The sequence below is a fragment of the Brienomyrus brachyistius genome, chromosome 21, assembly GCF_023856365.1.
Source record: "Brienomyrus brachyistius isolate T26 chromosome 21, BBRACH_0.4, whole genome shotgun sequence".
Lineage (NCBI taxonomy): Eukaryota > Metazoa > Chordata > Actinopteri > Osteoglossiformes > Mormyridae > Brienomyrus > Brienomyrus brachyistius.
In genome coordinates, this window is record NC_064553.1 from 4920111 (window position 1) to 4932234 (window position 12124).

The 12124-nt window shown below is 45.9% G+C and overlaps 1 protein-coding gene across 6 annotated transcripts in view; it reads left to right on the forward strand.

Annotated features, from left to right (window-relative positions):
- nck1a (NCK adaptor protein 1a) overlaps nt 1-11631 on the forward strand; it is a 28799-nt gene extending 17168 nt beyond the window's left edge. For all 6 annotated transcript variants that reach the window (XM_048988388.1, XM_048988389.1, XM_048988386.1 and 3 more), the window contains 2 exons: nt 7535-8250; nt 8987-11631. In XM_048988388.1, coding sequence (XP_048844345.1) covers nt 7535-8250; nt 8987-9181 — 911 coding nt within the window. In that variant the 3' untranslated portion in view covers nt 9182-11631. The remainder of the gene's footprint in view (nt 1-7534; nt 8251-8986) is intronic.
- Nucleotides 11632-12124: the final 493 nt, after the last annotated feature.

Sequence of the window (12124 nt, forward strand, 5' to 3'; positions counted from 1 at the left end):
GTCCCTGAACACGAGCAGAATCGGGCGCTTTCTCCTCGGTGTTGAGACACACATCTGGCTGACTAGGCCACAGCCTGGAAGGGTGCATCCTCCCCCCAAAATGACCATTTCTGATTCTCTCTCCGTAACTGTATCCCGCCCAGGATCAGAGTAGACACTTATGTTGCACAAGGGGTCAAAAACTGCCCGCCAGACCCATCAATGTCTCCGTTTCAACCTCTGAAGCCGTCCTTCTTCGTGACTGATCAGCCTGGACCTGCTGCCATGTTGTAGGTGAATGAAGTCCATTGGGTCCTGGTTAGTGTCTCCTAAGATGTAGCCTGTTGTTAAGGAGTGCAGGTTAAAGTGCGTGTGGCAATGGTGACGTCCAGGCAAAGAGGTGCGTGTGTGTGTGTGTGTGTGTGTGTGTGTGTGTGTGTGTGTGTGTGTGTGTGTGTGTGTGTGTGTGATCTTGCAATTTTTTCAATCCCTGCAAGAGGAAATTACATTCTCTAAAAATTTGTGACTGCAATCAAAAATTTTAAACGCCAAAAGGCTTGTATTTTGTTTGGATACTTATAGTTAAGGTTAGGGCTGGATAGGGGTTGGTTAGGGTTGCCATTGTGGGGATTAGGGGTTTTGCCCATAGAAATGAATGGATGGTCCCCGCAAAGATATGAGTACAGGTCTGTGTGTGTGTATGAGAAGGTGTTACCTGGTGAAATTCATCCGTTCAGTGAAAGACCGACCAAAGACACTCGAATGCTTCGTCATTTTGCTCCTACGGCTTTTGATGTTCGAGTGTCTCGAGTTGAAAGACCCTCATCTTGACGTCGCCTCTCCCCTTCCTTTATCAGACAGCCACAACTGTAGACTGTAATTAGCAAAGGCAGGTTTGTTTCTCCCAGTTTTCTTCTTGATGCCTCATTAGGCTTGGGGACCTCCTGGTAGGGCTTAATTGCCTGTCGTGTGTGTGTCGTGTGTGTGTGTTGTGTGTGTGTGTGTGTGTGTGTGTGTGGGGGGGGGGTCATGTGACCAGCTTCCCCCATGCCTGGCCCCGTTTTGTGAAGTGCGTGCATGTCGAAGGTTGACTTACTTCGCGTTGGTGTTTCCATCTGGCTTCTGTTCCTGGAGGTCCAGGGTTCCTGCGGGTTTTGAAGATCCCTTTAACTAGCACTAGATGCCTGCTTGACTCTGGAGACGAGTTAGACTGTGGGCGAACAACAAATTCAACCCCTCACCTTAATAAAATGAAGAGCTAAAGTGCTGTGGGATTTGGCATTTCTCTGACGTTCCCCTGGGAGGAGGTGCTCTCCAGTCCGGAATGTCCACAGGATGTCCAGGTCGAGCTGCTTTTGTTCACGTTGTGATGTCATCGGGCCGCAGAATGTTCTGATCGGGGTGTGCTGGCTCGGAGCTCCCCGTCACCATAGATACGACAGCTGGTAACGGTCAGGGCACACGTAAGATGACGATCCCACAGCCGGCTCCCTGGGGTCCGTGGGACCCCGACCACAAGCGGAGAAGCTATCCAGTGAAAAACCGACTTTAGACTCACAAAACAGACCTTCATGTCTAGGTTTCTCCCATTTAGTATATCTGTCATACGCTTAAGAGGAGAAAGCCTGCGGCTTTGGGCCCAAGGTGTCGAACGGAGGCTGCTTTTCTCTTCCCTGCTCCTCACTCTGCATATTTGTGTGTGGGATAGAGCCTTGATTGTATCAGGCCAACAATGGCTCCCCGTGCTGTTTTGTCCGCCACTTTGGCCTCTGCTGTCCCCTCCGGCCTCTTCAGTCTGTATATGTTGCAAATGTTTCCAGATAAAGGGAAGTCCTGGGTTTTTTTTTTTTTGTGGGTGCAGATCGCAATTTGGCTGATTCTTCTGTTATTGGACAAAATGAATATTTTAAAGGAAGTCAACTAAATTTAACCTACTGAAAAAGCAGAAAATCGGCCGTGTATTTTTGTCTCTTGCTGTTTTTCTGTCATTCACACCTTCCTGCCGTTTCCAGTTTGGCCTTCGAAACACGGGCTGCTTTCTGCTAGAGGATGAATTCAAATTTTTTTTTTTTTTTTTCGGTCGCTTTTTTCTTCCTTTGCCGCCTTGTTTCTATGACTGAACCAGCATGGCTTCCTTCCTGCACATCCTCCTAGCAGGAAAAATACAGGGCTGGAATGTCGACGTAGAGTGCCTCAACACAATGGGCTCATTTTCTCCCCACGCTCTGGCTCCGGCAAACGGCCGTTGGAGTCGCTGGGGCCCCTGGGGCCACGTCTCCCACTGCGTGTGGAGTTTGACGGGCCGATGCCAGAACGACTGCCTGTCTCCTGCCTTCTGGAGAAGTTAAAGATCTCACTGACTGATCTTCTGCTGATCTCCTGCTACCTCTGCTGATCTCTGTCTGATCTGCTCACTGTATATATATCCTACTACCTCTGCTGATCATTTGCTGCCTCTGCTGATCTCTCATGTCTGATCTGCTAACTCTATATACATCCTACTACCTCTACTGATCATTTGCTGCCTCCGCTAATCTCTTATGTCTGATCTGCTAACTCTATATACATCCTACTACCTCTACTGATCATTTGCTGCCTCCGCTAATCTCTCATGTCTGATCTAACTCTATATACATCCTACTACCTCTGCTGATCATTTGCTCCCTCTGCTGATCTCCTGCTAACTTGTTTTTTTTTTCTTTTCAGTCATGCTGCCTGGTTTCTAATAATTCAGAAGATTGGCATGCTGGTTTCAGTCTGTGTCATGTGACCTACCTGTTGTCGGTTTCATGAGAGGCCTGTGCTGTCCTGTCCTTTGGAAAAGGTGCTAATGGTAATGTGGAGTTGCTCAGGGTACGTGTATCGTAATTCAATTTTAGAGAAGCATCTTTCTCCCGCTGTGTGGGCACACTGACATGCAGTGCATGCAAATTCACATTTAAACTCTCTTCTCATAGCTTGTCCAGACAGGGAAGACGCACTCGTCCAGCTCCGGGTGATAAGATGAGTCTTCATACGTGGACTCTTCGTTATCTGATAAGATGGCAAAGTAGGAACCAGCTACTATGGTTCAAGAGAGACGGGATACGGCTCTCAGGTTGGGGGTAGGGGAGAGGGAAAGGTATATGCAAAGCTTCCACTTTGGCTTCCTGCAGGAAGCATCTCAGTAAGTGCTTAACTGTGTTGACGGTCTAGCTTGAGTGATTTAGCCTCGCGGCAGGTGGATCGGGCACTTTTTACGAGTTCAACTGCTGTAGGATTTTATGTCATGGCTGGATTTTTGCACTCGATCACCTTATGAAGATAAAACTGGAGCAGCGGACCCTCTTCTGGTGAAATCCACCACGCCTCAAAGCCCACACATCCACCCTATAGCATCGTGCAGCATTTGTAAGCTTTTAAAATGGGAAATTTTAGACTTTTCCAGAAGAAAAGTGAGCATGTGACCATGACCAAATGTCCCTTCCCTGACATAAAATGTTCTTCCTCATTTCAGGAGGTCTGATATTGCCGGATCTTTCTCTAGGTATTACAGCCAGTTTTTCTTGCAGCCATTTCGGATCTTGCAGGAAAATACATTAACTGTCCCAATTTTGCTCGCCTTCGATATGTTATAGCTTAACCAGTTTCAGTTTCGATAATCGCAGCTTTAAGGTCCCCACATTACCTGCCAGACCCAAAGTGTGAAACTATTTTGTTTTGTAATGCAGAAATGCAAACGATCCCCTATTGCCTCAACCGTCACGGTAGCTTGTTCCCAACTCTCGGCTGCCGTCTCTCCACAAGCCTGTTCTGCGGCTTTTCCTGGGGCGTCTTGCCTGAACGTTTGAGACTCAGCTGACTCACAGTAAAGTCACTCTGACTTGTCCTAGAGTTTTTCGGTACCGATTTAATTCTCCGAGGACTATTCTACCTTTCTCTCTTCCCCCAAACTATATATATTTTTTTCTTCTCTTTGGCTAGTACAAATCCTGCAGTCATGTGGTCTGTACATGCAACTTCTTCAGCATCATAGGTTCCGCTGCGGGCAAATTTCCTAATTCTACTATTTTTACAAAAGGTTCTTCAGTATTCAAGTCACTTTAGATTTAAGGACAATAACCTACTTCAGATGAGTTTTGGTTGTGCCATTAGCTTTTTGTTTTTATCATGGTTGCATAATGCATCTCCGTGACAATGGAGTAAGGAGTATTCATTTGAATTTGGAGATGCAGACTGCGGACCGGCTGCAAGCCTCGGCCTGTCTGTAGAGGCAGCATTTGCCAAAGGTCAGATGGCCGCAGAGGAATGATAACTACATACCAGAGAGAGAGCGATAATGATGTCCATTGTGTCACGGTGGAAACCAGAGGGGGTTCCTTCCATAGTTTGCCCAGCCAGCTCCCTGTTGGGGCGACCTGCTCTCCTTGTAGACTTTTCCATAGTGATGTTCTAGATGCCAGATGGTGAGGAAAGGCTTTGAAACCCATGTTGGGTGGGATGACTGTACCATCAATCTGCCTTTATCAATGCAATTTCCATTTGTCATCCCTATTGGAATAAACCAGGTGGTGATTTGTAGTAATTCATAGTAAATTATACCTAATTAAAATATAGGGTGTAAATGAACACAGTTTATTTAAATAGGAATTTGTATGGCTTGTGGGCAGTGATGGCTCACGAATGATTGTCACGTAATGCTTTGTAAATGCTTATCAGCATTATATATATATATATATATTTATTTATTTATTTATTTATATATATATATATATATATATATATATATATATATAAAATCTTTTTATTAGCAGCTTTGGTTTTTCTCTATACATTTCAGTAACCGGATACAAAACAAACAGCACAACCACTTGAGCTACCTACTAAACTCTCAAAATACCGTTTCACCCTGCAGGCATAAGCACACGCAGTGTGTGAACCTGCCGTATGTAAGTTGTATGTGAATTATGTGTATGGCAGGTCATGGAAAACAGAATCTGTTTAAACGTTTTTAACTTGTGCATCTGCTTCTTGTTAGACATGACTGTATCTGACCTGTGTACTGGCATTTTCATAGATAAATAGTGATCTATCTATGTTTGGCAAGACCAAATACAAAATTGGTTTCCCAGATACCTGCCGCATGGTGGGTTGTTTGTTTTTTGAAGACTGTATGAATGTTTGTTCAAACGGGGTAAATTTTATCTGAAGTTTAATCTCTTTAGACACTATTTCCAATAGTTGTTTCATGGTTAAGGAAAAATCTCACTATAAAGCTTTAATAAGAATTCTTAAAATAGAAATGTCATATTTCAATACACCTGTACTTTTTTTTTTTTTTCTGTGATCCCGTGCAGGCTTACAAGTGAGCCCTGGATCGTATCCCAGAAAGCACTGGGAGCAAGCCAGGGTGTACTTGGATGAAATGTGATTTTAATTTCGTTGTAGGTGCGATGGACTGGTGTGATCTCCGACAGGCAGAAGCCTCTGGCTTGCTGTACAAACACCTTAAGAGATATTTACAGAATAACAGATTTTGTCCAGCGGTATGAGCTGGTTCTGCCATATGTGTTTCCAGGCAGCTACATCTGTGCCTCAGCACCGAATGTCTATACCTGCTGCTGCAGTAATTATGTTCAATAGATAGATGCTTTATTGTCATTGTAAGTACAGTGAGATTTCGTTTGGAACATGCACAGTGTATTCTCTGAAATAAACATGTTTTGAGTAGAATGAGTCGGCACCAGTGGCAGCAGGGTATACTGTAGCTATCGGAGCCCTTACAATACCACCGTCTGAGCCCCTTGCCGTGATTAAAATCTGGATTCTCTATCCGGTCTTGCTCATGCTTGTCAGCAACAGCGTTGTTTTTCACTTTACTTTCATCTTCGTGTCTGTGGCGAAGCCGTTTTGAGTAGGAACCGGCCAGTTCGGCTAGGCTAACGTCTGTAATTTTTGTGCAAACGGAGGCAAACGTGGGTAAAGACGTATGAGCGTGGCTCGGTGATGTTTACGAGCTTCACTGCCTTTTAGAAACGAGAAGGGCACTGCTGGCATTAATGACCTTGGCTGAGACATAACAGTCTTTGGGTCTTTGTTTGTTTCGATGTATATTTCAGATCATCCCCCTCCCTACCCCCCTTTTTCATTGAAATGGTAGATGGCCTTCATGCTGTTGTATGAAAATGCCCAAGCACATTTTCTTTATAGTGCAGGGTATTGGGGGTGGGGGGGACAGACGGACGGACGGACGGCTACCCTGCACAGTCTTGGGTGTTGCCAATATGCTCGAGTCCTTGTAGACATGAAAGGTGCGCAAGTGCCAGGGCTGGGACTGTGAGGGTAATTACAGTTTAGAAATTGCTGTTTTGAACAATAACAACTGGCATCCCATCCAAGGTGCACCCCAGCCTTGTATCCCAAGCAACACAGAGAAGTGGCTGGAGGTTGGATGAATCAACAGTAACTTTCTTATAAATTTTTGCTTTTAAAATTGCTGTTTATTCATAAAAAAAAAAAAAAAAACGATGTTAGGAGCCAGCACAGTGAATACAGGACACCAAAGGTTTCTACTTTCCTCATTTTTCATTATCCGTGATTGATGTGCATTTTAACAAGTGGGCTGTTAATTAGCAGTGGTTTGACTGCATGATGTCTCTCCAGCGAGAAGAAGGCTTTCTGTTCTGCACATGACGATGATTTGCGACTTTCCAGGTCTTTCTGGCTACTTGTTTTTGCCAAAACATGCAGTGAATACTGACCTGTATCTTGCCAGCTCTTGAAAACCTGACTCATCTCCCCTACAAGCAGTGAAGAGCATCCAGCCTTTCATTCCCCAGAGCAGTTTCACTTGCTCCTCCCGAGAGTTTGTCATGCAAATCAGTTTTCAGCACTGCATTTACTCCTGTGAAACTGGCATAAACAAGGCAGGGGCAGGTAAACAAGACAGTATCTGCGTCTGATTGACTGTTGGTCTTGGCTCTGAAAATTCCACCTTCCCCAAAAAACAAGTGATTGCTTGCCTGAAACTCAAATGCGAAAAAATGTGTATTGAAATTGGCCTTTCATTCAGAGTTTGTCATGCGATTTCAGCTGGTATCTTTCACCCCTGGCCTATATTCGTGTGATAATAGTCAACAAAGATGCTTGACAGCGTCTGCTCCCGATTTGACTGTAGGTTATCGTCGTGGAAATTCCACCTTTTTCTGGAAAACAAGCGACTGCGTGGCTGAAACTCAAATGCAAAGAGATTTCTATTGAAAATAGCCTTTTAAAATGAATTTTTGAGTAGTTCTTGGACAATGGCTGCTCACTATCCTGATTAGAGTTCACTATTAATCACCTCCCTTGCTAATCCTTTACTATAGCTGCCAAGCGACTGGCCTTAGTATTATGCCAAGATTACTTGGCAGATCTCTTTGGATTTGATCTTGTATGTGAAGCACTTCGGAGACCTTGAAGACATGGTAAAAATCCCAGCTTGAGGAATTTCAGACATGTTGGAGGGAATTCCTAAGGGTGTAATGGGCTAAGCCACTAATCCCCCTGGGTTTTACCTGTCTGCCTTTGTCTGTAGGATTCGGGAAGGTGAAGCGGAAACCCGGCATGAGGGAGACTGCCTCTAATGCTGATGGCGACGTGTTCTTGGACAACGGAGAGCGACTGTACGACCTGAACCTGCCGGCGTTGGTCAAGTTCAGCTACACGGCCGAGCGGGAGGATGAGCTGTCACTGGTCAAAGGCACGCGGGTCGTCGTCATGGAGAAGTGCAGCGACGGCTGGTGGCGTGGCAGCTACGACGGCCACGTGGGTTGGTTCCCGTCCAACTACGTGACAGAGGACCTGGATGGCACGGCGGCGATGGACCCAGTGAGCTCGCTGACCGAGAAGCTGGCGGCCGTCGTGCAGAGTGCCAATGGCAACCGCGTGCTCCATGTGGTCCAGGCCCTCTACCCCTTCAGCTCCAGTAACGAGGAAGAGCTGAACTTCGAGAAGGGTGAGGTCATGGACGTGGTGGAGAAGCCGGAGAACGACCCCGAGTGGTGGAAGTGCCGCAAGGGCGACGGGCGGACTGGGCTAGTGCCCAAGAACTACGTCACGGTGCTGCAGAACTCCGAGCAGGGCAACGGTGGGCCTCCCACGCCCGACTGCGACTATGTGGCCCCCGCGGCAAATGGGCGGTTTGCAGGGAAACAGTGGTACTACGGCAAGGTGACCCGGCACCAGGCTGAAATGGCTTTGAACCAACGGGGCGAGGAGGGCGACTTCCTGATCAGGGACAGCGAATCCTCGGTAAGCTTGTTGGGTGGTTGCAGCCATGCCAGTGAGCGCCTGTTATGGTTCCCCCTGGTGGCTCTGCCAGTGAATTCAGGGTGGATCCCATATCAGTGAGAGTAGCAGTAAACTGTAACTGGCTCTGTTCCATGTGGAGTCTCGATTAGGATCTGCTTGCAATGTGACATGACATCATTGCATGCCAAAGGGTCTTAATGTCTGACAGCAGTGCAGCAGAAATGGGGATGAATTCCTCATCTCCGGTCTTCAGACCCATCGCTTAACACTTAGATATATTTTACATTTTTTACTCAACAGGAACATCTTTATCCATATCTGCTTCAAGTTTGAGTTAAAATTATACTGTAGACTCTGCAGATTTTAATTTCCATTTTTCCTGTGCTCTCAGGAAATGGTTCGGAGCTAAGAAGTTGCTCCAGCAAACATACAGCCACGTTAATATTTAAAAATGTAGGATGGTAGCCCACGTAAGAGAAGTGGCGTAACTACCCACACAACTGACTGACTGGAATGGTGAATTTTTTAATGGAAATGTTCATGGCAAAAACAGACGCTGAGTGTCGAGTTAGTGGGAAGAATAAGAAGAGCCCTTTATTTCAGCGGTTTCCTCAAAGCAAGGGGAAAAATGAATAGTTTAAATTGCAGAGGGACTGACCTCACTACCTTGATACTGATTGGTCATTTTAACCTATTTTATTTATTTTTTTTTAATTTCCCATAACCCCTACCCCAGCCCAACGACTTCTCCATCTCCCTGAAGGCCCAGGGCAAAAACAAGCACTTCAAGGTACAGTTGAAGGACAGCCTCTACTGCATCGGTCAGCGTAGGTTCAACTCCATGGAGGAGCTGGTGGAACACTACAAGAAGGCCCCCATCTTCACCAGTGAACAAGGAGACAAACTGTATTTGGTGAAGCCGCTCTCCTGACTGCACCCGGACCTCCCAGGACCGCAGACACTTACAGCCGAGTCCCACCGGCAGAAATAGCAATCATTTCAACGGGAGCAGAGGACAGTACATGGACAGTGGCCTCGTCGGGGGAAACGACTTAAGGAAAAAACATTCAAACGTATTGGTTTCATGAGTCGTGTTTAGGTCGTAGATGCATATGTATATTGACTACAGCATTTATCAACTACAATTTAGTTTTGTTAATATATATTATATTCATTTTAAAGCTTGCCTTGCTTAAAGTGAACTTCCCTGGACTATCAGACACCCAAGAGATCTTTTTTTTCTTAGTGTCCGAAGAGCCCGGATCGAGGAAGAAAATGGACTCGAGATCCCTTGAAATTGTACACACTCACTCGCTCAGCAGTGCTATGAAATCTCAGTTAATGGGCCAGCAACCAATTAAGACGATGTGTAAAGCTGACTTTGACAGGTTTATACCCCCTGATGCAAGATGAATCGGACTTTCTGTTGCTTCTGGAGGTTTTGGGAGGGGGGGGGGCATGTGGGATCGTGGGTGTAACCCTAAAACGGGGATTTCCATTCTTCCCAGGGACCCCTGTCCTTCTGGAACAAATTCTTGTATCGTTGGTAATTCCTGGAGGTCTCCTCCTCCGAGAAGCATATCGTGTAGTCTTTAGATAATGAAGTCGCTGCTCCCCCCCCCACCCCCCACCCAAGTGGAGAGGATGGCTTTGTCCATTTGCGGTGTCTTTGAAGAGAATGATGTAAGAAATGGGCAGTACTACTCAGTGGTTCAGAACAGGGGTGTCCAGTTCAAAAAAACACACAGGGTTTACTATAAGGGGTCTCTCTCCATCTGGTTTACTAATGATATTACCCTGTGTGTGTGTGTGTGTGTGTGTGTGTGTGTGTGTGTGTGTGTGAGAGACAGAGAGAGAGAGATGATTGCTCTCATAGTAACTTACGTTCATTTATCATCACAGCATGCTGCATGTTTCCCATCTTAGTTTTGCACAGAACTCTAGCCAGTGATGTCATGCCCCTGTTTGCATTTCTTTCTCGCTTCTACCTCCCTCTCCGGCTCCCTCCACTGTCGCTTGGCCTGAAATATAGATCTGTGTTACCCTGAGACTCCGAGCTAACCCTAACCCTGCAGCCACTTTCCTCGCCCGCGTTTCTCTAAATACACCTGTAGCTTTAAGAGAATTTTTATTTGGAGGAAGAACCACTGACTCAGAATTCTCCAGGGGCCAAAATTTTTATTTTAGAAAATTTTAAGGAAGGAGATATTTTTAGATATAAATGGTAGTATTGTCTTTATGGAAAATAGCAGTATCTTGTGGCATTTCTGTCGGAGCTCCAGGGGCAACTGGCAAAATGATATCCTGCAGACCCCTGGTGGAGGAGAAGTGGATAGATGTACTTATGATATTAAGGTATTAATGTTTTTTACATTATGGGAGCTAGACTGGAGGTTGAGATGATGGGAAAGAAAGTAAGTTATGTGGCATGGTGGGCTGTCTGGGGAAAATTGGCCAATGACAGCGGGGGGGGGGGGCAGCGGTATCCAGGCGATTTGAGAACCGAGCTTTTGAGAAGAGTGCCAGGATCGCACTCTAAGGTGAGACGAGGGCGTGACGGCCGCCTTGACGTGCAGAGGCACCGCGACTGACCCGACCAGGATCATTCTTCATTTGTTTCACGGTGTCGCTAACAGCAGAACAACTGTGTTTTTGTATCGGTTAGATATTGCCTGTGTTTGGGGAGGTATCATGTGACCTTAATTTATTGTAGTTCATCTTAAGCTAGGAATTATTAATTTGCAGTAAGGTAATAAAAATGCCCAATACTGCCTGGAAGTACTTCACGATGGAGGCTTGAATGATTGTTCACCCCCCCCCCCCCCCCCCCAATGTAGTTAATCTGGTGCATGTTTGGCCATCCGATGCCAGCGAATCGGAGAGGCCGGTTCTTCCTGTCGCTCTGTCGGACGACGCTGATTGGCCGGTCTGGGCCAAGTGGCCGCTGAGTCAGGCATACCATCTGGACCCCTGTGAAACAGTCGGGTGACGCAGAGCAGTCTCGCCAAGCGGTGGAAAGGAACAGGCTATACTGTGAAAAATAATATATTGTTCCCTTCCTGTTTACATGGGAGGTCAGCTTCACATATAATTGAGTTTATCTAGACTGTTAAAATTAAGTAATAAAATGGTTAATGACTGTGTTGCTTGTGTTAAATTTAATTTGCCTTAAGAGCAATACCTGTTGTTCACAGAACTGGGTGGAAACCAAGTGCTGGACTGGATTCTGTACCTTTTGGAGACCTCTAGTGGCTATGCATTGTAAAATTTACATGAAATTGTAAAATTAGCTATGTGGTCATTAATCTTCACAAACCATACTTCATATGTCTGGCTTTGTCACGTAAAAAAGGGGAAAACCATTAAAGAAGTGTAACTGAATGGGGAAAGACGTAATATTTCCATGCTCACGACATGATGGGAGCCAGCCGACAAAACAATGGAGTAGATGTTTGTCAGTGGGGAATGGGACCGTTTCCACCTGTTTGAACTGTGAAACGGCCCCAAGTGAGATGCTTTCATAGCAGGACGTCTGTCTCGTAGCAGGATGAGGATTCTGTGTTTGGTCTTGTGCCATTTTAAGCTCGACCATAAGCTCTGTGAACAACCATGCAGTCCCCCCCCCCTCCAACTGCTTATATATGGATGCCAGTTATATAGTATGTCGGACTGATTAGAAGTCGTGAAGGTAGGATAAAGGGGCCGGTTCATCAGTGCACTGTCACACCCAACGGAACCACACCGTTTAATGGTACCTCCAACTTGCTCGGTTCTGCAAGGCGACCCCACTTTGATTAATCTGGAAATTTCCGTAACATGAAGGTCGAGGCAAATAACAGCGATGATCATAAAGGAACACTTTTATTGAATGACT